Genomic DNA, 23,989 nt, shown 5'->3' with positions numbered 1-23,989 from the left:
GCAGGTGTGACTGCATTAAGGAAGCTCCCTAAGCATTTTTTGTGCTTCTTTACTGTGGCTTTTCCAGCTCTGCAGGGCTTCCAAGTTGAGTGTCAGACATTTGCCATCTCTTGACTTGCCCTGAATAACATACCACGTACTTAAGGAATTTTTTGCAAGGCATCACGGTGCTTAATGGGCTCACCTGCCTGCAACTTAGCAGCTATGATTTGTTGTTGTGGGTATCATAGTTTGCACCAGTACAAAGTTGTTGTGAAATGCTGCCGTGTGAAGTTGACAGTATTTCAGGTCTCTTTGCAGGGTGGTATGGCAGTGGAAAGTGAGGGCCGTGCTGCTGTGGCAGGAAACAAATACAAATTGAAAAGCGAGACTGACCACATGCACAAAGTAACCTCTTTAGTTTTTTGCCATCCAGGATGGAGGAAGGATAACAGTTTTTTCTTTTTTGTGTGTGTGGTTTTTTGTTGGGTTTTTTTGTTTGTTTGTTTGGTTGGTTGGTTGTTTTTTTTTTTTTTGCTTTTTTTTTTGTTTGTTTGGTTGGTTTTTTACCAGCTATCCCTATAGATGCTTCACTGGTAACACTTTGAAGTTTTCTAATACAAGTCTTTTAAAAATAAGACTTTAGTCTTGGCTATGTCCCTCTAATTATCATGTGTCAGCCACTGAGGTATTTGCAATAGTTCTAATTGAAACATGAGCCAGTTTACAAATTAGCCAAAATTACATGGGGAATAGACAAAGGGAAAATGCCTATATGTGTCAATATTTTCTCCTCTATCCCTTACAAAGACCTGGTGAGACGTGACCAAGCTTCACGGCCAACAGCTAGCCAGGCAGAGCCTCTGAGCTCCTGACAGTCCCAAGCGGCGTCCACGCAGTCCAGGGGAGATGGGCATGGAGGGGCAGGCAGGGTTTTGGACTGGGCTTCTGGTCTTTGCCTCAGGGTACAGCCACTTCTTACATAGCGTCTTCCTCAGCAGTTCTTTCCCCCTTCCCTGCAACCTGCTCTAGGGGAGAGATGAATGTTCCTGGCCCTCGCAGGAATAGAGCAGAGGTGCCTCATGTGCTGCACGCATGGCAGTGGTAGGGGCGTGCAGAAGAACTCTAGGTCTCCCGGACAGGACCTGATCGCTGCCTGTGTGGGATGGGGCAGCAGGGGCATGGGGAGCCCTCCTTGCTTTGTGTGCCGGAAGACAGCACCAAAGGCTTCTTCCTCCTCTCCTCCCAAACAAATTGTACCTTGTCAGTCAGGGTAGATGTTGGGAAGGACTTTCTAAGGGTGAGGAGGTGAAAAATGGGGAAAGGTTGTCCAGAAAACCATCTCATGAAGCTTTCAAAACCCAGTTGAGCCACCATCTGCCTGTCAGGAATGGCTTGGCGGGACTGGCCCTGCCCAGAGTCAGGGTGATAGCTGAGTGCTAGCAGTTGCTTCCAGCCCTGTTTCTGAGGTCTTTTTGTTCCTGAATGGCTTAAAGGAACTTCAGCAAGGAAGAGGAGGTGTCCTAGGGACATGCCCAGCTCCCTTCATAAGGGAATCGAATCAGATGAAGCAGAATAGGTTGATATTCCTGTGAATAAGTTATGCTTCTCTCTGCTCTCTTCCCTCATCCTCTTTATGGCTGCATCACTGTAACATCTTCCACACTGGGAGTCCAAAGCAAGTAGGGACTATCCCCTATCAAATCCCTGTGAGAAATAAAGATCACAGCCAATGCATGGATATAGAAGCTGAAGCACAGAAGTATCAAGTGACTTGCTTGGGTGACCTCAGGCTTGCCTGGAGAACTACATAGGTCATATAGTGACTAGCACTGCAGAGAACCCTGTTTTAATCATAAAATGATAAGTAGTTGTCATCTGGTTAGCCCATAGGCCAACTTGAAGATGAAAGAGAAAAAAATCCAGTTTCTGGGGGTGCTTCTGTCTATGATGCTTTATAGCCAACTGGTCTGGTAGTGAGGTGGTCCAGGCTGTTCTCCATGTGCTTGCTGCACAAAATGGGACAGCTGTGGCATAGCTGCTCTTCCAAGGTCCTCATGAATGACACAGCCAGTTCCTGGAGACTGGCCCACAATGGCTAATCTCCAGTTTCTATGCTAACACCGGTTCTTCTGTAACTCATACATCAGCAACTTGAATATCAATGATCTGTTTGAAACCCTATTCTGACAGTTTGTCTGTCCTGTTGACATCTGCTTAGGTAATTGGTACCAACTCTGACCTTAGAGGCACCTTCAGTTCTGACGTGGCTGCTAGAACAGTGACCATCACTGGTGACTGGAGCTAGATGCTTCAAAACCTGTTCCCCCTTCTGTAATCCCTGTGGAAGCCAAAACTCTTGTTTCATGGGCACATGAGCTTAAGCCCGATGTGCATCCTGCCTATCTTTGTCATATGTTGGCTAAGTCCCTAAATTACCATGATTTCTTGTTGAAATTAAGACCTCTTCTCATCTCCTTTGTGACTTTATTAAATCTGCTTTGGGATCTAATGATTCTCCCCCTCAGACACCTCTCATCCTTGTATGTGCTATGTGACAGCATAATCCTTTGCTTTAAAGTCACTCAGCTTGTCCCACCTTGGGTTACTTGATGTGCAACTCTATGGGAGGACGTGCATGACATCAGGACTTATCTTACTGGCTTCTTCACTTTGTCTGGCAGTGTCGTCACCTTGGTCTGTTAAATATCTGCTTCTCAGTGAGCCAGGGAAAGACAGATACCTGCTATGCATAGCCTTATTTAATCCCCTCTGGTTTGCCTCACATTTTGACATTTTACGTAGTCATCATTTCTGCAGTAGACCTTCTCAACAAGATCTTCTGGCAGAAAAAACAGGTCCTATCTGTAGTTTCATGTAGAAAACCTGGACCAGTGTCAGCAGTTGTGCAGAGCTCTGGGGAAGAGTCAGATTGGCACCACACACTTTGACCTTCTTGCTGCATTGACTTGCACCCACAGCAAGTCACATGAGGATTTAGGTGTATCAAGATGTTTCAAGAACGCTGCGGATTGACCCAAGAGGAATGCACTAATGATTCATGTTAATGAGTTACTAAAGACCTCCTGGTACTTCTCACTGTCCCAGAGATGTTTACATTGCTGTCCTGACTGCTTTCCATCCTGGCTAACAGGTTCCCACTGGGGACTATAAATCCTGCTCTTGTACAGCCCTGCTTGTTTCAATGGTATACACTATGTGACATTTCCTGACTTACACTGGTTTTAGAGCTGAGCCTTATTTCACATTCCAAAGTCACGCAGACACATCCTCTTAACCTCCTCAGCAATAATTCCTGCAAATGAGAGTCTCCACACAGAGAAATACTCAATATTTTCTAGCACATTAATCAAATAACCATCCAGTTGTTGCCTTACGTGTTGGAAGCGGACATGTTGTCAAATAAAATGATTTTATAGATTATCCTCTCTACTTCACAGACGGGGAATTTAGCAACATCATGTGTACAAAGTCCTTTAGGAGATCAATGTCTATTCATTTCATCTTCTGTTGCTTACTCAGGGAAATCTCATACTTAATGTTGCTCCCCAGAGGAGCCTTCCCATTCCTAACTTTTAAAACCAATGGTTGTTTTTAAGCACATATTAAAAGGAGAGCCTAGACTGCCATCATCTGAGGGCCATTGGTGGCAGCTTGCAATAACTCAAGGGAAAAGGTGGATAGTGAGCAGCTATGCAGACTTCTGTATGGCCAGGTGATCCCCAGGTATGCCACAGCTCTCAGCTTGTCCTGCTGTATCACAGCCCAAACTGAAAGCATCACTCAGTCTGCTGAAGACAGCACAGAGGCCTGGATTAAAGAGCTCTTCCTACCAATGCACCCGTGCATGGGTTGAGATTGGACTATGCCATGGCTTGATGCTGGCAGCACGGTTTTAGGGCTTTCAGAGTGGTTCTTTGCTGCTAGCTCCCAGTGGTGTTTAATGAAGGCAGTTGATTGCCAGGAGAGGCTTTTGGGTGGCCTCTGTTGTTCTCTGTTTTGGGGCTGTCTAAGATATGTCTTGGCCATGAGGAAGCTGTCAGAGAGAAAGGGGAAGGCTGAAAATGTCCTTCTTGCCCCATGCAGAGTGATCAGAGGCTGGGTAATGAAAGCTGCTCAGCTGAGCAAGGTGGGCTTCAGATGCCTCACTTCCCATCACGGTGAATGTGCCTGTCAGGGCTGCTGCACCTCCAGCCCCGCTTGTGCCTGCCTCTGCCTCCATTAATTTCGAGAAGCTGTCAGGATGTTCTTGCAGCAAAATGTTCCTGATCCTCCTGCTCCCGCACGCTCTCTGCCTCTCAGTGTCCTCCTGTCACATCTCTCGCATTAACGTGATGTCTTCCCGGGGCGGTGTTACGCTCCAGCCCTTCTCCCCATCCATCTCCTCTGCTCTCCATGCCTTCCCAGGAGGTAGCTCTCAGTGTGGCTGCAGGTGAGAGATGAGATTGCACAGGAGCAATCTGTGTTTTGGCCTCTAGATGATTTATGACAGCTCAGGACACAGCTGTAGATATGGTTGCTTTCATAGCCCTGGAGAGTAGCGAGTTGCTCGCAGTGGGTAGGGATGCTGCAGAGCCTGGGAAAGGGCAGCCCCACCAGCCTCTGTGGGCTGGGAGAGGTGGCTTGACAGGCCACTGACACCGTTCTCTGTCAGCACTGACCTTTCCGTGGTGACAGTCACTGGAGCAGCCATCTAGCTGAGAGAAGGGCATTTCCCTGCAATGGAGCAAGCCCAGTCCTGTGCCCCGATCATCGCAGGCTGCAGAGCGACCCAGGAGCAGAGATGCTGCTCCTGCCTCTGCCGCAAAATCCCAGTGAAAGGTTAACCACTCCTCGTTATCTGGCACTGGGTCTGTGAGCCCTCGCCCACCTCCCAGTGTTGCTGCACAGTCCTGCAAACTTCTGCAATGCTCCTTTCCTCCTTGCACAGGGAAGGCTGGCAACACCCTGGATCTGGAGCAGGAGTGGGCAGCAGCTGCGGTTTGGCTGGAGCCCCCCATCCCACTCCGCCTGACTGTGGGTGGTGCTGTGGTCCCCACTCCACACAGTCCTCACCTCTGGGCTCCTGTGCTGGGTCCCCAAAGCATTCATGGGGGGCCTGCTGAGCACTCACCGCCTCGCTGCAAAGCTGGAGAGGTCGGGCACCTCCTCCTTTTTTGAGATTGAGTCAGGTTAGGTGAGGGGTGCAGTGTGCTGCCCGTGTCTGTACAAGGCACCTGCAGCTTTGGTCTATGGAAGTTCTGCCTCTCACCTGTTGTTTCAGAGCCAGGTAAAAGGTCTTTTTTTTTCCTATGGCTCATAGTGAAAAAGGAAACCAGGAATTGGTCACCAAGTTCAGACACCCTTTTTTGAAAAGCCACCTGAGGCTTTACTGTGTGATAATGGTTCAGTTTGCAGCAGAGCTGAACTGATCTAGGAGTCCAGAGGGTTTGCTCTCTCACTTTCCTGTCCCAAGGTGAGTTGCTTTGCAAAGCCAGCATTTTATTGTGCATCCTCCCTATGGATCCCCACCACATCTTCTTCCTCTTTCTTTACCTTTTTTTTTTTTTTTTTTTATATTAAAGAGGCAGTACTCCAAGGAAATCTCACTGCTGTGGCACTACTTAGTAGGCTGTATAGAGCTCTCTGTATTTAGCAAAACGTGCACGCAGTGAGTCATTATTCCTTGAGTACACAGCTCTGAGTATTCATTGCACAGATGAGGGGCTCATGTGAAATCAGGCTTTCCATACACACAGCACATGGCTGGGGAGATCATCTGCTGGGCATGTGCCCTCATTAAATGAGCTGCACACACCACTCATGGAGATGGGAGAGTCACCTCGTAAAAAAAAAAAAAAAGAAAAAAAGAAAGAACGGGAAAGAAAGAACAAGAAAGAGAGAAAGAGAGAAGAAAGAGAAGAAAGAGAAGAAGGAGAAGAAAGAGAGAAAGGGAGAAAGAGAGAAAGAAAGAGAGAAAGAAAGAAAGAGAAAGAAAGAAAGAAAGAGAAAGAAAGAAAGAAAAAGAAAGAAAGAAAGAAGAAGGAAAGAAAGAAAGTTTGCTGTATGAAAGCAAACTCAAATGGTGTGCATGCATAATATTTATTGCATAAAGGCTTAGAATAGCTTTGTTGTGATACCTAAGCTGGCCCCTGGGAAACAAGGTCTGTGGGCTTTTTGCAAATTTTTGCAGACAGGCAATACTGAGTAATTTGAAGCTCCCAGAATGGAAAAAGCATAAGCAATAGTTATTATGAATAGGATTTTAAAAAGCAACCCACATTCAGGAAGTACTGGCTGCTTTTGAAAATCCCACCTTGTGTTTTGTAGTATATGAGCAAGTAAAGTTCAGAGCTATGAGTCAGCTTTAGGTTTAACTCAGCAAATTGAACAAGCTTTGCAAAGTACCAGGGGCCCAGACAACATCTTGTTTTAAAGCCAAATTCAGTCAACGTCTCCAAAAAAAAAATGCAACAAAATCATTGTGATGAAGTCTTAGTCAAGCACCAACATTTACACCAGAGACATATCATTTAAAATCCTATGTCCTTCAGGCTGGATTAGTGGATTGAAAGGGTCTGGAGAAGGCAAAGGAGGCTTGCTGGCATTAGTGCAGGATATGGGTACTGTCAAAAATAAAGCTGATTTATCTTAGAAACAAGAATTAGAGGTGATTTGCCTTGCGTATTCCTGCACTGATGGTTGTCCAAACTCTTCTCCCTATCCCATATGCCATCATTTGAAAGACAGGGTTTGGGACCAGACCAAAACCAAGAGCCAGCACAGGGAATAGGATTTCTGTAATCAGAGTACAGGAGCAGTTGTGACTGGAGTCAAACTGGAGGAGGGCTGGATAATTTTGTGGTCATTGGTGGTATCAGTAGGAATGCAAGCTGCAGCGGTGACAATTTATCAACCCTCCTATTCTCCATTGTTAAATGGTGATTTTCAGGGGGCTGCTCACAGTAGCAACATCTGCAGGATGGGGATCATAGCACCCCCAGGATGCAGGGACGGACTTCTCATTCTCTGAAGTGCTGTGTGGTCAAAGATACTGGGTATATTTAATGCCAAGGGCTACTGGCTGAGGCACATAGGATCTGAAGCTCGAGGCCATTTTTCCAGACTCCATGATTGTCAGTCCTGCTCTTCTCTTCCTTTCCATCCCCAGCCAAGACCAGTTGTGTACAAAATGCACCAGGGACTGATCTGAACATTGAGGATGGGCAGGAAGTGAGGGCAGGTCATAGCTGCAGGGCCATGTGTGGGTACGGAGCTGTGGGAAGGGGGGGCATTCACCGGCAGGAGGGGCACTGGCCTGGTGGCTCTCGGGGACAGTTGTTTTTAAGTGGAAGTGACTTTTTGTTTAAAAAATGCAGTTCCAGGTTGGGTTTGGGCCCAGCTGGAAGTCCAGGAGCCCTGAGATGATGGCAGGCACATACTGCTTTACAGTGGTTGCATTTATACAAGTATGTAATTGTATGTGCCTGTCAGTGCACACACAGACAATGTTGCATGTAGGAGAGTGTGAGATCAGCCTGGAATAAAAGCACCAATCCCTTCTGTCACGAGTGAGGGATGGGACTGCATGAAGCCTTGCAGCCACCAGAAAAGTGGGGGGGGGTGGTGGGTGGGGCACAGGGGTCCTTTTCAGCCCCTGACAGTGCAGCTCTGGCTGGAAGGAGGCGGCAGGCTGGTATTGCCTTCAGTTCATTTCCCTTGCTCTGTTGCGTGTAAAAGCTGAGGGATGGTGACCTCTGCATAAGGTGGGTATTTGCTGTGAAAAAAAACATGGCACGGTGAGCTCAGCAATTCTTCTCCTGCAAAATGCTCCAAGAACCCTTAATAAATTTGCCTAAGGAGAGATGTAGGATGTAGGATCGGCTCCCTGGAAGCTGATAAACCCGCATCATCTAGAGTTCCCTCTGACATGAAATATATCAGCACTGCAGAGTCTCCCCATGGCCTGTGTGGCCGGTGGGTGCCTGCCTGACAGGTGCGTGTTGTCAACAGGGGTGCAGCAGCAGGGATGCAGCAGCAGGGTGCCTGCAGGATGTGTGTGCGCTTGTGCATCTGCTTTTGCACATGTGTGTGTGTGTGTGCAGTGGGTAGCAGTGTGAGGGATGTCTACTTCTCTGCTGGCCAGGAGACCTCCTTGCCCGCACGGTGAGCCCTGAGCTGCCATGCTGGCAGCTCCTGAGCCCCTCACTGGTTTGCCAGGGGATCAGAGCTATTTCTGTCTAACTTGGACGTTCACAGTGTGGCCTGCCATCATGCCTTTGGGCTAAACAGAAAATTGGGCAGTGTCACTTGCAGGAGTGGGGTTTTAGCCTTTCTCAAGGGCCATGTTGAGCTTTTTCAGTGGGTGAGAAAACTTTGACTCTCTAACGTCCCCATTCAACTCTTTATTTTCCTCCACTGTTGCTTCTCTGTTCCCTTCTCCACTTTATGACACTTACTGTTTTTCCATCCACAGCAAAACAGTTCACATCAAGGTAATTGATGATGAGGAGTATGAAAAAAACAAGAATTTCTTCATTGAGCTGATGAGCCCCCGGATGGTGGATATGAGTTTACAGAAAGGTGTAGTACTGGCCCTCCAGACTAACATTAACGTTCTTGTTTCCTCTTCTCTTCCATCTCCTTCCTCCTCTTCTCCTCTTCTTCCTCTGTCTCTCTATCTCCACCTGCTCTGCCCTAAATGCTGCTGTGCGCACACACCGTGTCACATGGTATCCGTGGGGGGAGTGATGCTGGTGCCAGGGAGAGGTAAAATGGTGAGGGGGTCAGAGAGAGTAGGATGGAGAGCAGTCCTGCTTGTCTGTATTTCTGCAGCAGCATGAAAGGGACCACCTGCCATCTCCCACTGGAGGGTCCAAGCAAATATTGCAGCATCAGCAGGAAAATGGCTGGCTGAAAAACATCCAGCATCTCAGGAGATCATTGCCTGGCCCTGGTCCTATGGGATGTCCTGGTCAGCCCCATGTTAGATAAACACAGGAATCAAGGCAGCAGGAAGAAGGGGTAAGCCCCACTCCAGCACCCAGGGTATTTCCATTCAGGCCTTGGAGGCATTTTAGTCCCATTTTGTTGGCCACAAGGTCTCACCAAAACTGCCTGCTCGCTGGGAAAGCTGTGTCCTTGCTCAGGGAACAGGTGAGGGGGAAGAAGCAGATGCTATTGAGGAGAAAAAGCAATAAAATGTGCCATTTTAAAAATGGAAATTAGAAATATCAGTCTCCTTCACAGCTAATAGCGCTGTAGCCTGCCAGCAGAGACCCACCTCACCCCACTGGGGAACCGTGTCTGTGATTGCCCATCTTTCTCTCTTCTCCGAAAGCTCCCAGCCCAGACTCCCTGCAGAGTTATTACTAATTGTGAGAGTAGCAGAAGGAATTGATCTTCCAACTAAAATGCAGTGGGTACCTCAGGGTGGTTCCTGGTGTTTTCCAGGCAGCTAATACCTTTCCATTACCATGTGACACTGAAAAAAATGTGCTGCAGAAGTCACCTCCCTCTAACCATCAGCAAGGTCTGTTCCCCCCCAACCCCATGTCCCTCCCTCTTCACCCCCTTGCCAGCCCCCTCTCTCCCTAACACCCTCCCGCTCCCCAAGGAGCAGCTGTGATGGATGCCCCGTGTCCAGCAGGCAGCCCGACATGCACCGTCCCGCCGGGAATGGGCTGTGTGCCAGGAGCCCTCCCTGCCACCGCCGCCACCACTGCTGCTGCTGCTGCCGCCTCGCCTCCAGCCAGCTGTACATGGTTGTCTCTCTTGTTGTCCCTACAGGAAGACCGTAAGGGTTAAGATAGTAGATGAGGAGGAGTACGAAAGGCAGGAGAATTTCTTCATTGCCCTTGGTGAACCGAAATGGATGGAACGAGGAATATCAGGTGTGAGATCCTTTATGGAAAAAATGAAAATAGAAAAAAAATCAGAATCAAGTCTCCAAACCCCAATTCTAGAAAATATAACCCTCTTTCTCCTTCTTCCCCTCCTTCCTTTTCTCCTCCTCCTGTAGATGGATCAACTTTATTCTCTGCCCTCCTGTATTCTTGCTCTCACCCTGTTTCGGTGTCATCTCTGCCTCTTAGAGCCCAGATTACTTCTGATCCTCCTTTTGTGCAATGCTTGAGCCTTGGAAGCTGAATTATTTTGACTGGGTTTCCTTGTCTTGATCCGTTTTTTGTTCTGAGCACACCTTTGCTATTCTCCTCTCTCCTGCTCCATTGCCAGGACCATGGGGAATGTGTAAGGCAAGAGAAGGGTATAATGCATGGCTGCCCCTTTGGCTCCTCCCGTACGCCCCTCTGTCCTTCCCTCTGTTGTTGCCTGTCACTGGCATTGCTTGGGTGCGCTTAAGTCCCTATGAGGTACAGTGAAAAGCCCGCAGGAGAAGAGGGAAGGTGTGAGGTATCTTGCTTTGCTTTTATTTTTAAAATGCTTCTTTCACCTGAAATCTTCCTTAATGTGTTGCAAGCAATCACAGGCTGTTGTACACAGGGTGTATAGCTCTGCTGAAGTCCTTCTTCATCAGCAGAGACACCCAGGATCTCCCAGCAGAGCAGAATTATAGTGGGAGTAAACCCTGACTAATGGTTGTGTCTTGCCTAGATGTATCTTTGTCCTTGTCCTATAAATGTTTGACCCCTTTGTCACTAGAGAGTCTTGCCATTGGCTTCACCAGCCAGATGAGGTTGCATGTAAGAGAGTGTGAGATCATCCAGGAAGGCCAAGCTTTAAACAGAAGCACTTTACAAAAGGGGATTCCAATCCACCTTCCGGGTGTCTGATACGGAGTAGAGACAGATGTCTGTGCCCACAGGCTTATTTCTCCTCCCACATGCTGCTGCAGGTGATGGGAGCACCTGGCAGTTTCCTGTGCATCGCACAGCTTTCCCTTCCTGAAATGCCTCTTATCTCACCAGCACAGCAGCTGCCCCCGGCCAGTCCCAGCTCCCGTGCACGGCTCTGCAGGACATTCAGGATACACACAGCTCACATTAGCATGACAATGTCATATAGCATCCATGGTTTTGTAAAATGTCACCCCAAAGAAAATTCATAGTTTAATGCTTTTAGACCATCTCATGCAGCCCACAGGCAATGAGGGGCATGAGTTTTCACTGTGTGCTGAGCACAGGCCCTCAGGTTTCACCAAAGTCCAACTTGATCAGCAGTGGTGACCAGTGTGCCGTATCCCATAGGGGTATGTCCCAGCAGTTAATTGCCCTTCAGTATAAAGATATAGGCATGGCTTTTAGGCAGAAATTGTCTGGCCTTAGCTTGTAGCCACTAGTTATTTTCTGACTTTTCTCCATCAGATTAAAGAACCATGTAGCATGCTATAGCTTCTGTGTAGGTACCTGCTCCCTATAGCCATATTACACTCAGATTTCTTCTTGGGAGTTTAAGGAGATTAAGCCCTTTGAGTCTATGACTGCAGAGTGCCACACTGGGCTGTCTTCTCTCCACACATGCCCCTTCCCGTCCTCGGGGCTCCCACCTCCATCTCAGCAGGTACAGGAGAAAAATCACCTTCGTTTGTCTCTCTTCTTTTTATGCAGTCAGCAGCCTGGAGTATCACACTGAAGTTTCTGCTCAGATGCCTGCTCTCTGTGAGCCCTGCATCTTTTTCTAAACCAGTGAGCTTCAGGATACAGAGTAAGGATTGGGCTGGATTTTGTGAACACCTGCATTACTTTTTCCCTTGTAGGCCGGTTTGCATCTGGCTGCATAAAAGCACTTAAATGAAAAAAGTCCAAATAGATCTTTAGGTGGTTCAGTTGTAAAATGTCCTCATTATTAGAACTACGATGCCATTTTGCCATATTGTGTGTGTCTCATTTACATCAGCATCAACTGGAGTCAGTGGGACTCTCTGGTTTGCAACAAACAGAGCGGAGATCAGAGCCAGACTAAATGATGTGCAGCACAGAGCCAGCCGCTTTCCCTGCCAGAGGTGAAGGTGCACCCTCAGATGGACCCTCTTTACTCAGAGGAAGTGAAGGACCATATCAAGGAAGAGACACAGAGCCCTGTTTGGCCTTGTTAGAGAAAAGTCAGATTGAGAGCACCATGGTTTTAAAATAAGAGGGAGATTAAAATGTACTTGTAAATGTTGCTGGCACAAGGTGGCACAGTCGCTACACTAATTCCAGGGCATCTGGAAAGATCCCCAGCTCCCTAGCGCTGCATGCTGCAGCATCTCTGATGAGCGTACCTTGCGCCTGGGATGAAGAATAAGGAGCTACGTGAGGCTTTCCCATGAAGAAGTGATCAGGAGTGATCACTCCTGTTACCAGCAGCTTCACAGGGCACACGTATGAGCAGTGGTCCTGGCAGCCTGGGACATGCAGGGGCCCGCAGGTGCTCGGGGCAGCACCTGACCTGCTGTGCAGTGTTGGGAAAGGATGCTCACACAGACTCCCACGTGCATGCTCCTGCTGTCATCGTGCTGCTGCCCAGGCAGAGTTTGGATGGCTTATTTATTGCAAAGAACACGCACAACCGATACAGCCCCTGAGGTGCAAGGTGAGCTCAGCCACCACGGTGCAAACAGGCTCCTGCAGTGCTGTGCGGACACTGCCATTGCCCTGCACCACAGATGGGGGAAAATCCCAAACTGCAGCCGCCTGTCTGGGACTTCATTTGGTTTTGTCGTGGTGATGAATGGGCCCCCACACGACTCACATGGCAAGGACATAGCACAGCTCCTGCCTCTCCTGTGTGGTTCAGGCTGGGTTGCTTTTGACGACGAGTCTCTCTGGGTTTTGCCTACCCACGCGTTTGTTGCCAGCAGCACAAAAGATGGTTCCCTTGATGGTGTATCCTTGTTTTGTTGTTACTCCCCATTTGGCTCTGTCACACTGAGCTTAGGGTGCTGTAGGAGTATTGGATGTTCTCAGATGGCTCTTCGTAGTGTCTTCAAAACATCTCTTCTGGCCCCGTTGGGAGCAGAGCAGTTGTGTTTGGAAGTAATCTGTGATCTGGGTCACACAGAGACAGCCAGTGTATCACTGTCATGCCTGCACCATCACAGCTTTGTGCCAAGGGCCTCCACTCAACCTGCGACCTCCCGTTAAGGGCACAAGCCAGGTAGCAGTGGTGAAGTCCGTGATGAAATGTGGCACCCTGAAGGGCAGGCAGAGCTGACAGCAGGGCCAGTGATCAGGAGAATAGATGTGTGCTTCTTAAACCAGCCTGGGGCAGAGTTTGGATGGTTTGTTTTGGATGCAGAACTTGGTCTGGAGCCCCATGCTATTAAAATCCCCTGTGCTGTCCCTGAGGGTGCCCACACTGCTGCTGGCTGCGGTGGCAGGAGTTTCTGATGGACACACAGTGAAAGGGGATAGAAAGCAGATTTAGGGTTCGCTACCATATGGTTAATTTGCATTACTAGCTGTGCTGTCCCATACATGTGCCAGTACAAAGCAGTCACCACCTGTCAAGGGGACATCTACTTGCCATGACTGGAGGTGTTGGGTGGAGGGGAATGACCTTGTCTTGAGCTGCACAATTAAGTGGGACTGTGTGTCTCCAGGAGGGGCTCAGTGAGGGCCAAGAGCTCAGCAGGAAATTCAGCTTATTGCTCTTGCTCTTTGCACCTCGGAGCACCTTACTGGGGGAAAACGTCTGTACTCATGAAGGAACCTGCGCTGGTCCAAGCACAAATTCCTGTCTTCAGGTTGCTCAGGGCATGCACAACACGTAACAGCCTTTTGACTGAAACATTTTCCATTATCTACTGATGCTGCTTCTCACTGTTCACCCCCAATTGTATCAGTGCCGTGCTGCTCTGAGCCATGGGACACTCAGTTGTTAACCCTGGCTGTAAGGGGAGCCGACCACTTACTCCTGGTCTTTGTTTTCCCCCCTTATATAAATGTTACATCTACAATACCAAACCTTGTCCTGCAGTCCGTTTGTTCTTTTTCACTGATTGCTTTCTGCAGCTGGAGTTTTTCAAAGACATTCTGATCATTCAAACAAATCACATTGAGTAGTTTTACTTTAGCAGCTCTTTTTGTTGGTGTGCTTCAATAATTCAAAGAGATGAGAACAGAGCTCTGATGGGTATCTTGCCAGCCCAGTCTGTGATGAAGACCAATACTGACTCAGTGGTGGCATATCAGATGCAAAGAGCACTAGCAAAGATGGTGCTTGCTGCAAGCTTGTTATATTGAAGTGAATGAGTAAAAAGATATCAAAGAGAGACTCACATTCTTTGCCTGGAAAAGATTGTAAATGTTGCTTTTCTCTATCCTCCTGGACATTTCCCAGGTTTTCTGATTTTTTTGTCGTCTCCATTTCTAAGAAATTACTCTCTGAATCCTTCTTGTCTCGCCTTTCCTCTCTATGTGCAGTCACATAAACTGAATCCCAGCTGCAGGGCTCTGAAAGCTCTTGGCATCCTCAGTCACCTTTCTGGGCATCCTTTTTTCAGCACCTTTTCAAAATGTTCCTGCAGTGAAATGAGTCTTTTTGTTTATGACAAGATGCTGTCTGTTGGTGTGACTCTTGCTCTCATGGCAGCTCTGGTATCATCTCGGACCAAGGATTTTGCTACTGTCGGCCCAGCAGGACTTTGGAGAAATGCTTTCTTCACACATCAGCTTTCACACTTTGTCCACAGTCCTTGATTACAGGATAAAAACTTGCTTTGCTTTCCTTGGAAAAAGTTGGATTCCTGCTTAAATTGTGGTTGGTCTTAGTGCTGATGGAGCCCAAATGGCAAGTGAGGCTACTTTGGTATTTCGCTTGATAGCAGATAATGGTGAAAACAGCATTTGGAAAATCACGTTTCATGAGGGTGATTGGGCATCTGCTCATGAAAAGTCAGCTCATGGCACTATGGTGGAAGGTTCAACCTCAGGGCTGGTGCATGAAGGCTGCATCTTGACAGTTAAGCTTTGTAGAAGGGACCAACATCCTTTATGCCAAATTTTGCTTCAGAAAGCATGTCTCCCACAAGATAGACTTCACTGGAAACAGGAGCACAGGTGGCTGGCAAGCACTATTAAACAGCTCACTGGCATGACCTGGCTTGGGAAGATTTTGTCCGAAGTCCTCTCAGCCCTCCCAGAACAGAGTCAGCTGGTATGGACAAATCTCATTACATGTCTCTTTTTAATCAAGTGTCAGCACCCCCGCTGGGAAAGCTTTGTGCCCCAGAGGGAGGATGTGGCTGGGTATTGCAGAGTAAGGATTAAACTGTAAAGGAATAAGGATTCCTAGCTTGGATTGATCCAGCAAGTTATCTATATCAAAGTATTGATGAAATGAAGTGACTTGGTACAAAGGTTTGTTGCCTGGGTACGATAAGCTGCATTGATACGCGAGCACATGTGCTGAAGTTTCCTGAAGTACAGTCAGATGCTGAGAAACTTCTTCCATCAGCTGCTGATGGGAAGAGCAAAGAAATATTAGATTGCTGTTACCTCCTTCCCCGAAGGTTTAATAATTTGCTTGCAACTCTGTGATTAAGCTAAACACTGCTGATTCCCCTGAAGGAAAGGAGTCTGCAAGAGCTTTGCTATTGACTTCAATAATAACAGCATTCAGGTTAATGCTGCAAAATCTCTGCCTTGTTTAGCCTATAAAAAAAAACATGTTTATAGCTCTTCACAGTCCATTAGGGAAACAGTCTGCTCACCTCAGTGAGCAAATCTGGAGGCAGAGCCTGTGGACAGTTATATCTGGAAGATGGGGGATCCTTACCTCTTGGGGAGCTGAGCCTGCAGTTTGCACCGTCACTGAGCTCCTTTCGGTGCACACGGGGTGCAGGCTTTTTGCTGCCTGTGACTGCCCTCCTGTGTGACTGAGGGTCTCCTCAAAGTCCAGCCTCCTCTCTTTCATTTCAGCTCACTCTGTAAATCCCAGGCCTTTAACAAGGGTCCTCTTATCTACACAGTGGCTTCATGGAGTCTTTAGGGGTATGGATTAGAAAAGATTTATGTTAATGAAGAATGATGAGTCCAGAATAAAGCATGCAGAGTGGTCAAATCCCTCTGCAAGGTAAACAGCAGAAAAAGGTGTCTCGCTCTTTAGAAAAAGGTGATGACATGTATTTGGCACATCAAGTTGCTGTAAACTACAGGATTGCCCATCTGCCCATCTGCTCCCATCCCAAACCTGGTTCTTCTTGGTTTAACCTTCTTTGGCTTTAGTAGAATTAAAGCAGGAGGGAATTTCATTCCTGATCTGTAACCCACACCAACATGCATGTCACAGCAAGACTTGACCCCAAAGTACACTGAAAACATGCAGATGAAATAGTTTATTAGTCCATTAGTGCAAAGTTCGTGCACACAATTTTGACTTTGTCTAGTAAACACCAGGCCTGCAGGGCAGAGAAATCCCAGTAAAGGAGGAACTAGGATCTTTGAGTCTCCTGAGACACTCAGTGTCACCTACCTTGTCTATGGGCATGCATGTTTGTCTGCATTCATGCCATGTAAAGGTTAGGTAAGGGATACTTGGGACTGCTATTTTGAATTTTACTGCAGAGCTAATTTTATCACCTTCCTGTAAGAATACACGTCAAGCCTCTGAGACCACCTGAGATGCCAACAGCAATGAGGTGGCTGGCTTGGCTCCGTGAGGAGTGTGATGTGCAGAGCAGGAGCGCAGGAGGGGGGAGGTACCCTGGGGAGGGAGGGATGGAGGGATGCAGTCCGGGCTGGGGGCAGCACAGGGAGCCTTGTGGGGTGGGAACAGCACAGGGGCCATCAGTGGGGTTGGTACAGGTACAGCATCCCCACATCCCCAGATGGGTTGTCAGGAAGCATTACAGGTCAGGGCTAAGGGCACATTAGCAGATGCATGGGCAGGAAGGAAGCTTTAGTCCGTGAAATCATTTTCTTGCTTGCATGCACAGCATTCACTCAGAAATATAAAGATAAAATAATCCATTGGTTTTCTGCATGCTGTATTATTGATGTTTCATTCATAGCTTTATAGGCTTCTTCAAATATTCATGTATCATATCATAAGTGAAAAGGAGAAAATAGTTCTTTTGCAGGCTCAAAAGCAAATGGGGAAAAAAATAAACTCAAATCCCAGAGCACTAGAATAACAGTTTTACAAAACTAGAGGAACTAATGATATTTTTTTTTTAATAACCACAGTAGCTTAGAGGCCCAGTTATATTTCATGATATTAAATTTGAACACCAAATTGACCCGTTGTACTAATGCTTGTAATTGCAAAAGGCAAATTAAATTTCCCCACATTGTCTGGAGAACCGGAAGACTGTGGAATAGTGAGGAGGCTACAGTGCTGCATGGAGCTGCAGTAGGATGGAGCTACGAGGAGATTCAAGATTCGTGCTACAAGGGACAGTTACAAGCCTGTTGGAGACTTCCAGGCAGAGCTGTGTGGAGGGCAGGAGGTGGAGTGGGCAGAGCAAACATCTCATTGCTTCTCATGGCTCTGTGACACTGTACGTGCTGCAGAATGTATTCAGGAATGGTTCCCCAAAAGGTTTTTGACTGTCAAAAGGATTTGACCCTGAAACACAAGGGATGCTCAGTAGGGAGCCTCTTCATTGTACCTTCCCCTTTCACTGCATCTCTACCTGCCCACACAGATAAGGGAGATCTCCTGAAGTGCCCACAGTATTCCCAGCTAGGGAGATGGATAGGTGGATGAAGTTCTTGACTGGAACAATGACTCTCTGCAGGCTGCTGGGTAAACTGTGCCCATGGATGCTGCCTGATGGAGTGGGGAAGTGACTGGGAGCTGGAACGTGGGATTACTCTGCCACTGATGTGCTGTGCAACCTTTGACAAATAGCTTAGAAAATCACTTTCTAACCAGCACAGATACAATTAGGTGCATCTGTATAAAAGTGCCTGCTTTTCAGAGGCCTGAACTGTTACGTCCAGGTAAATTAGCCCTTTTGGATTCCAGCCCACTTCTGAGTTTGCGAAATGTTCCCTTTAGCCTCTCTTTGCTTGCTTCACCGTCTGTCAAATGGGGCTGTTAATACTGACTCAGTTGTTGTACAGAGTTTCAAGCTTCTGAGACTAAAAGTGCATAAGTATTAGTAATTACAATACTGTCATCGCATGCAACCAAATCTTCAGGGACTGGTTTGCTGTTTGAAGGACAGGTAGGAGTCAAAGCTGAGGCACAGAGCTAGTGCTTGGCCCCTCTCAAAGGGGGTTCTGTATTTTTTGCTATACGGACTCTCCTATAGTTAGTTTGAAACTTGGATGCAGGCTGGGGCTTTTTAGGGGTAACACCTAAGAGGGATCCTGCCAGATGTTTCTTCGTGACAGCTCTGGGCAGTGGGGAAATCAAGTCAGAGGAGGGCCAGGAGGCCACTGCCTATGGCAGCAACAGGACCAGGCTGTGCCTGTGTGGAAAGTCAGGGTACCGTTATCCCTTGCAAGGACCTTCACTCCTCCTGCCTTCCTCCCACCTCTCATCTCACAGGACCATGTGGTCACATTTCCTAGGAGGCAATTGCATCCCACTGCGATGACATTGCACAGCTCATGCCCATGCAGCATGGTTGGGCAGACTTGCACATGGGAGCAAAGAGAGCCAGGAGGACTCAAAGCGGTGATGTGCCTGTGCTTCTTCTGGCACCCTGACCCCCTGGGAGCGGTACCTGTGGGATGCAGGATAGGCATGGGTGAGCCAGGGCATCCCAGGGGAGAATGCACAGCCACATTACCCCCTGCCCCATTTCACACTGGAGGCCAGTACCCATTTTATCAACACCTCCCCCTGATGATGCTCTTCTCAGTGAACTGCCCGTCGTCCCTGGCCACCCTGTCTTCTCAGCCACTCACAGGTTTACTGGGCACTCCTCAGTTGTGCCAAGCCCTGCCACAACCACACACTTCTGGCTGAACTGAGGGAACCTTGTGTGCCTCAGGTCAGCTTGGGTCATGTCAGGCCCCGATGGCAAGTGTAACCAGTCTCTCCCCACTTTTCCCTTCCCCTCCCCTCTACTCTCCACCCACATCCCATCCCTTTCCCTTTGCTTGGGGGGGGGGTGTGTGACTTTGGGCAGCCAGTGCCCCAGTGCTCACCAGCCTTCTCTCCATCTTGCTGCTGTGGGGTCTGCGCCCCAACCTGTGCCCGGCATGCAGCTCTGGTGAGCTCACGCCGCCTTGCACCATGTCCATTGCTCACTGACAGCCGTCATCTGCAAAACAGCTTTTCCCCCTGGAATATTAACTTTTCCCTCTTTTCTTCTCTCTCCATGTCTTTCTCACTTTCTTCTCTCCCCACAGCCCTGCTGCTCACCCAAGGTAAGTGCTTTTTCTCCTTTCCTCTGCCTGCTCTGGCTCTGTTTTTGTCCTCTTTGGTCTGTTTGTGTTTGCGATGTTGTAGACAACCCCAGCTCGTGGTGCTCGTTTCCAGCAGGAACTAGTTAAGAGCAATGCATTAAGAAAGTGACATTGATTGACTGGTGTCTAAAAGCATTCCCCATACTCCAGATTTTTCCCCAGGGTTTTAGGAAATGACCCAGACAGGGCTTCGAAGCAGAACATGTAGCTCTGGTATAGGGCCACGACTTGACCCTCTCTTCAGGCAGCTCTGGGGCTTGGGTTGTGCTGATGCATTGGGGAGCATGGGGCTTTTCTGCACGGGGGATGGCACTCCTTGAGCAGTGTTTTCTGGGGTGGGTGAGGGTACAGTTCACATGGGTGTCCCCTTCCCATGCAGGATCAGGCCACGCATCACCCCTCCTGTCCTGGGGGGTCGCAGGGGTGTGCCCAGCACGAGGATGGCACTACCATGGCACAATGAGCATCAGCACCTTTCCCTCTCACCCTCAGCTCTGGCTCTGCACTCTTCATCTCCTCTCCCAGTGGCAGGATTTTATGTGCGTTAATAGTGACCCTACCTTACTTGCCCCAAATCCCTGTTATAGTGGTCTGTCCTGATCCCACTGCAGTGCATTGTATGCCTCCTGTATTTTTCTTATTCTTTCAATTGCAGATACGGTTACAGTTGAATTTGCACTAAAGAAACATTTGTCAAAAGATAAGAGCGGGCATGCAGGGTACAGACAGGACCTCGAGTCTGACAGGTTTGCAAGTAGAGCTGAAAGCCAAAGCGTTCATCACGCCTGAGCTGTGCTGCAAATCAAAGGAGCAGCATCTGCTGCACAAGCTTCAGTCTCTGCTGCTTTTTGGAGGATGCCAAATCTGCTGCGCAGGGGATGGCCTGAGCCCATCACATATTAGGCTAATTAGGAAATTGCTAGTGGCAGGTAGAAGTCCCCAGCTCCCCAAATATCAGCTTAGGGTGTTTACGGAAAGCTCCTCGAAGCGGTTTGGACGTTTTCCTTTGTTACTTCTTCGGGTCCGGGAGGACTGGAAATAGGTTGAGCACAGCCTCCTTCTCAGTAATTTCATTGCTTTAATTCAGTAGCTGCCTAATTTGATCAGAACCCTGGGAACCAAATAATTTCTATTAAAATAACATAACTTTCCTCCCTGTGTTGTGATCCAGCCTGATTGCTTTTGGCAGCTGTTATTGAAGAACTTGGCCACCAGCTGTGGAAAGTTGCTTTCCAGTTAATAAAGAAAAGCCTCCTCTCTGTCTGAGGAGTTGCTGGTCCCTGGGGTGCCCACCTTGTCGAGCTGCCCTGGGGTGCCCTCCATGCATAGGGCACATGCTTGACCCACAGTTCGAGCTGACGGTGCTCAGTTCCTGCAGCCCCGCTCACCGCAGAGGCACGTGCTGAAGTGTCAGTCAGCGGCAATCACGGCTAATCAGCGGGGAGAGAAGTGACGTCCTCGTTTAGTCCGTGTCATGTTAGATTTGGATTACATGGATGCGCAGGAATCTTTGTAAAAAAACCCTGCATTATTGAACGTTTCAGTGAAATCTGTTGGTCCTGCTCCTCGTCCCCTCCCTCCTGTAACAGCTCGCACAGCTTTTCCCAGGCAGTGTCCCTTTCCCTGGGGCTGCCTTCGCTGCAGAGTCCTGGCTTTCCTTCACAGCCCTGGGGCCTTCATCCTCCTGCATCTTCATAAGCCCTTGCAGGGCCAGCAGCGATACAGCTCCCACTCACTGCAGTGGTCCCATCTCTTTGCAGAAGCCCTGGGGTGCCCCAGTGGAGGAGCCCAAGAGAAAAACACCTCTCTTGTCCCAGGAGCCCTTATCTGGGTGTAAATGGAAGATCCTGGCTCTGCCCCTACACCTTGCAGAGCTCTCCCTGGGTAAACAAGTCTGTGAATTTTACACAAGGCAAAGTAAATGGGCAGGGTAAAGCCTTTGGCACAGGTTCAGCTCAGCATTTGTTTCCTCCAGATGAGCTCTTCAAGCCAGACTTGCAAGGCTGTGCAAAGCTTTTGAAACACTTGCTTGGCCAAGTGTCCAGTGCCAGCTGTTGGGGCTGCTGAGGACCACGGCAGTATGGGATGGCTGTGGACTGAGTTGAGAGTCAAACCTAGTTTTTTTCTTAACTTCTCTGATGCATAACCTTTTGTTTTAGGCACTGGCAATGATCTCTCCGTACACTATTTATACAGGGAAATATTTGATACCAAAGTGATTAGCTACTCCAGTTGTCTCTGCCATTGCCAGCAGTGGATGAGCTGCTCTGGTGGTCTTCCCGACCTTTGCAAAAGTCACTGAAAGCCTGAGCAGAGATCTGGCTTGCAAGTTTTGGGGCTTAGCTAGTTCAGATCTTTAAAAGGATGAGGAATTATCTAAGTAGTGGACACTCCTGTACCCTCATTTCCATGTATTTACCCAGATCAAAGAAAATATTTCTAGATATTTTTCTCTATTTATGCATTAAAACTCATGGGTCCACCTTGCAGTGGGAAAGACTGGGGAGCAGAGATGCCAGCTGACTGGCCTGTCGGAGACCGTCATGTCAACAGCAATCTCAAGGCAGAGCCAGCAGTGAAATAATGCTCAGTTCCCAGCCCTGTGCCTTAGCCTCCCTCTCATAAATGTGAAGCATTTCCCAGTTAGTGTTAAGGGTGCTGGGGCATGTATATAGGATGTAGTATGCCTCAAAAATAGCTTTCAGGGCTAAGTAAGCAGATTCCTTTTTTAGAAAGCAGCCTAGACTGCCGGTGCTTGTGCGTGTGCATGTGCTTCAGTAAAGGGCATAGCCATATCCTAACCTCAAAAGTCAGAGTGTCTTAGCCAGCAGTCTTCCCCAGTTGTGACTGATGGCTTGACAGCACTCTGGAGAGAGGAACTCATTCATCCTCACTATTTACTTTGTTTATCCAAGATTGTATTTTATTGAGCTGCAACAACAAAACAAAACAAAACAAAACAAAACAAACAAACAAACAAACAAACAAAATCCCATTTTAATTGTTATTTCAATTTCTTCCTAGCAGCGCAGTCCACAGAAGGGGTGACCTTCATGCAGTTACATGCCTGCTCTAGAAATGGATGGAGATGACGTAGCTCGAGGGGTGTGAAATGGCCTTCACAGCAATCTTTCATGAATACATTGCTGATTTTAATCCAATTAATTCAGAAAGTGCCAGGGAATACAAACTGGTCTGTTTGTTAGTCTTGCAGCATTGCCTAGGTGATGGGTAGCTACTCTCTGACAGTGTTACAGGGCCTTCCCATTGCCTGTTTCAGCTCAGAAAGTGTAGTGTAGTGGCCAGATTACCCCCATGGAAATAGGCTTTAACTTACTTGATTTGTGATGTGTTCAGAGGGCCACAGGCAATGTCCAGTTCCCGTTTGGTCCCTCCAGTCTGAAGGAGGTTGAGCTAGCAAGCACTCAGGGAGTACCTACCTTCCAGGAGCAATGCATGGTGTGAGAATACTGCTTGGTGCTCCCCTTTCACCTGGAAAAAGAACCTGCCTATGATGTGTAGGTCGGAAAGCACTTTGCAAATATCTGCATTCTTCTGGTGAGGGAGCAGGGGAGTGAGTGTGGCAGGGACTGCAGAGCACAGCAGTGGCAAAGCCATAACTAGGAGCTGCTGCCCCTCTCATCTGACCTACCTTTAAGGGTCTGAAATTGCCCTGAGTGAGGCAGAATGAGTGAGAACATGGAGTGGTTTAACCAAAAACTTCTCCTTGCTTCCTGCAAGCAAGTGTTGAGTCCAAAACCTACTGGGTGTCAGCTGTGGCTATTGCTACAGCCTGGGCAAAAAACAAACTGCATTCTCATTCCTTCTACCTAGCCTTTGATCTGACCAGACCTGTTAGTCTCCCCTGCTTGTAGCATCTCCTCTCAAATGTGTGGGCTCCCTGGCATGAGGAGCAGAGTACTTCTCTTCCCCACTTTCACCTTCCCAGGGAGGAGGTGGAGGCAGCCCAGAAGATCCTGGCAAGCTCCTGTTCTTGCTGGGCATAGCCAGACCTTATCAGGCTTAATTGGGGTTGACAGCAGGGAGTCCAGGGTGCAATCCACATTGAAAAGAAGGTACTGATGCTGATACAAACAGAAATCAGGCTAGTTAATAATTAAGCTGCAGCTTGGCAGCATTCACCTTGACAGACTTGACCTTCCAAATTAGAAGTCTGTCCCTCCCCCCTGCCCCTTGTGTTTTATTTATCACAGCCTTTGATAGTCTTCTTTGCAGGCTGGTACACTAGGGTGATGCATGACAGACCTCATCGATGCTCTGTCCCTGCTTCCTGGAGGAGCCCTCCAAGACTCCCATCCCTACACTCAGTCCCTCAGGAGATCATAGAATCATAGAAAAGTTTGGGTTGGAAGGGACCTTCAAAATTCATCCAGTTCAACCCCCCTGCAATAGGCAACTAGATCAGGTTGCTCAGAGCTCTGGCCAGTCTGGCCTTGAATGTCTCCAGGGATGGGGCATCTACCACCTCTCCAGGCAACCTGTTCCAGTATTTTATCACCCTCATTGTAAAAAATTTCTTTCTCATTTCTAGTCTGTATCTCCCCTCTTTTAGTTTAAAATAATTTCCCCCTGTCCTTTCGTAACATGCCCTTCTAAAAAGTCTGTGATGAGGGCTTGTGGCTACCACAGCCCATGTGGGAATGTGCCCCACAGACACTGCAGAGACAGTGGCCTCCTGCAGC

At 48.2% G+C, this 23,989-nt stretch overlaps 1 protein-coding gene across 10 annotated transcripts in view; it reads left to right on the top strand.

Moving 5' to 3' along the window:
- Positions 1-23,989, top strand: part of SLC8A3 (solute carrier family 8 member A3) — a 126,046-nt gene that overhangs the window by 89,359 nt on the left and 12,698 nt on the right. For 4 of the 10 annotated variants that reach the window (XM_005502248.3, XM_065064417.1, XM_065064422.1 and 1 more), the window contains 2 exons: positions 8,456-8,562; positions 19,230-19,247. In XM_005502248.3, coding sequence (XP_005502305.1) covers positions 8,456-8,562; positions 19,230-19,247 — 125 coding nt within the window. Of the gene's footprint in view, positions 1-8,455; positions 8,563-9,768; positions 9,873-19,229; positions 19,248-23,989 lie in introns of those variants that run through there. The other 6 variants (XM_065064421.1, XM_065064423.1, XM_065064424.1 and 3 more) reach the window with 5 other exon arrangements.

The sequence above is a fragment of the Columba livia genome, chromosome 5 (assembly GCF_036013475.1).
Source record: "Columba livia isolate bColLiv1 breed racing homer chromosome 5, bColLiv1.pat.W.v2, whole genome shotgun sequence".
NCBI lineage: Eukaryota > Metazoa > Chordata > Aves > Columbiformes > Columbidae > Columba > Columba livia.
This window is presented reverse-complemented; position numbering and strand designations above follow the sequence as displayed.